The sequence below is a fragment of the Pyxicephalus adspersus genome, chromosome 1 (assembly GCF_032062135.1).
Source record: "Pyxicephalus adspersus chromosome 1, UCB_Pads_2.0, whole genome shotgun sequence".
Lineage (NCBI taxonomy): Eukaryota > Metazoa > Chordata > Amphibia > Anura > Pyxicephalidae > Pyxicephalus > Pyxicephalus adspersus.
This window is the reverse complement of record NC_092858.1, coordinates 31,923,386-31,924,566: the sequence shown is the minus strand read 5'-3', so window position 1 is coordinate 31,924,566 and position 1,181 is coordinate 31,923,386. Positions and strand designations below refer to the sequence as shown.

General features: G+C 55.0%; 1 protein-coding gene across 2 annotated transcripts in view; it reads left to right on the top strand.

Moving 5' to 3' along the window:
• Positions 1 to 668: 668 nt before the first annotated feature.
• CUL5 (cullin 5) overlaps positions 669 to 1,181 on the top strand; it is a 34,616-nt gene continuing 34,103 nt past the window's right edge. For both annotated transcript variants that reach the window (XM_072405447.1, XM_072405431.1), the window contains exon 1: positions 669 to 761. In XM_072405447.1, coding sequence (XP_072261548.1) covers positions 738 to 761 — 24 coding nt within the window. In that variant the 5' untranslated portion in view covers positions 669 to 737. The remainder of the gene's footprint in view (positions 762 to 1,181) is intronic.

The window sequence follows — 1,181 nt, the reverse complement described above, 5'->3', positions numbered from 1 at the left end:
TACATACATCGGTCACGGCTCCTTCGTTCCACTTACATACATCGGTCATGGCTCCATTGTTCCACTTACATACATCGGTCATGGCTCCATTGTTCCACGTACATACATCGGTCACGGCTACTCTGTTCCATGTACATACATCGGTCACGGCTCCTCCGTTCTATGTACATACATCGGTCACGGCTCCTCCGTTCTATGTACATACATCGGTCACGGCTCCATTGTTCCATGTACATACATTGGTCACGGCTACTCTGTTCCATGTACATACATTGGTCACGGCTCCTCCGTTCCATGTACATACATCGGTCACGGCTCCTCCATTCCACGTACATACATGGGTCACGGCTCCTCCGTTCCACGTACATGCATCGGTCACAGCTCCTCCCTTCTATGTACATACTTTGGTCGCAGCTCCTCAGTTCCATGCACAGACATTGGTCACTGCTCCCCTGTTCCATGTACATACATAGGCCATGTATTGGTCACGGTTCCTCCATGGAAGGGTCATGACCAATGTCTGTACAGAGTCCCCTCACATTCTATCAGCACCAATCCAGATTCGTCATTTCCCGCGCTGCCCTCGTCCAATAGTAAACCAGAAAGCTCTCCAGCAGCCGGCTACAGTCACGGGATATGCCATCGCCGTGGACGGCCTCAGAGATCTCGCGGGTTCCTGCGCTGGACGTGAGAGGGGAAATCTCGCGGGATCCGGCGGGAGGACAAGTTGAGGGAATATGGCGACGTCTCATCTTTTAAAGGTAGGGAACACTCCTCCCCCCGGGCCAGTGACCGTCTCCTGCGGGCGGAGGACACAAGGCTCCCCTTGCTTCAGAAGCGGGCCTGGCGGTCTTTCCCGTCACATAGAGCTGTGTTGTGCGCTCAGCTGTCCGTCACCGGCTTCAGTACCGGGGGGTCCCTGGGCTGGAGCTCCGGCCCCCGGCTGTCACTGGAGCTGTCAGTGTGGCACCGACTTCCGGCACTGATATGGAGCTCTGTGTCTTTATTGTGTCAATAGCCCAAATCACTGCCCTCAGCACCGAGCTACAGCTACAGTGTCCCCAGCCACTGATCTATAACATCCCAGCCCCCCAATACCTGCATACTGTGTGTGTACCCCCCAGCACTGATCTATACCATCACTGCCCCCCAATACCTGCATACTGTGTGTGTACCCCCCA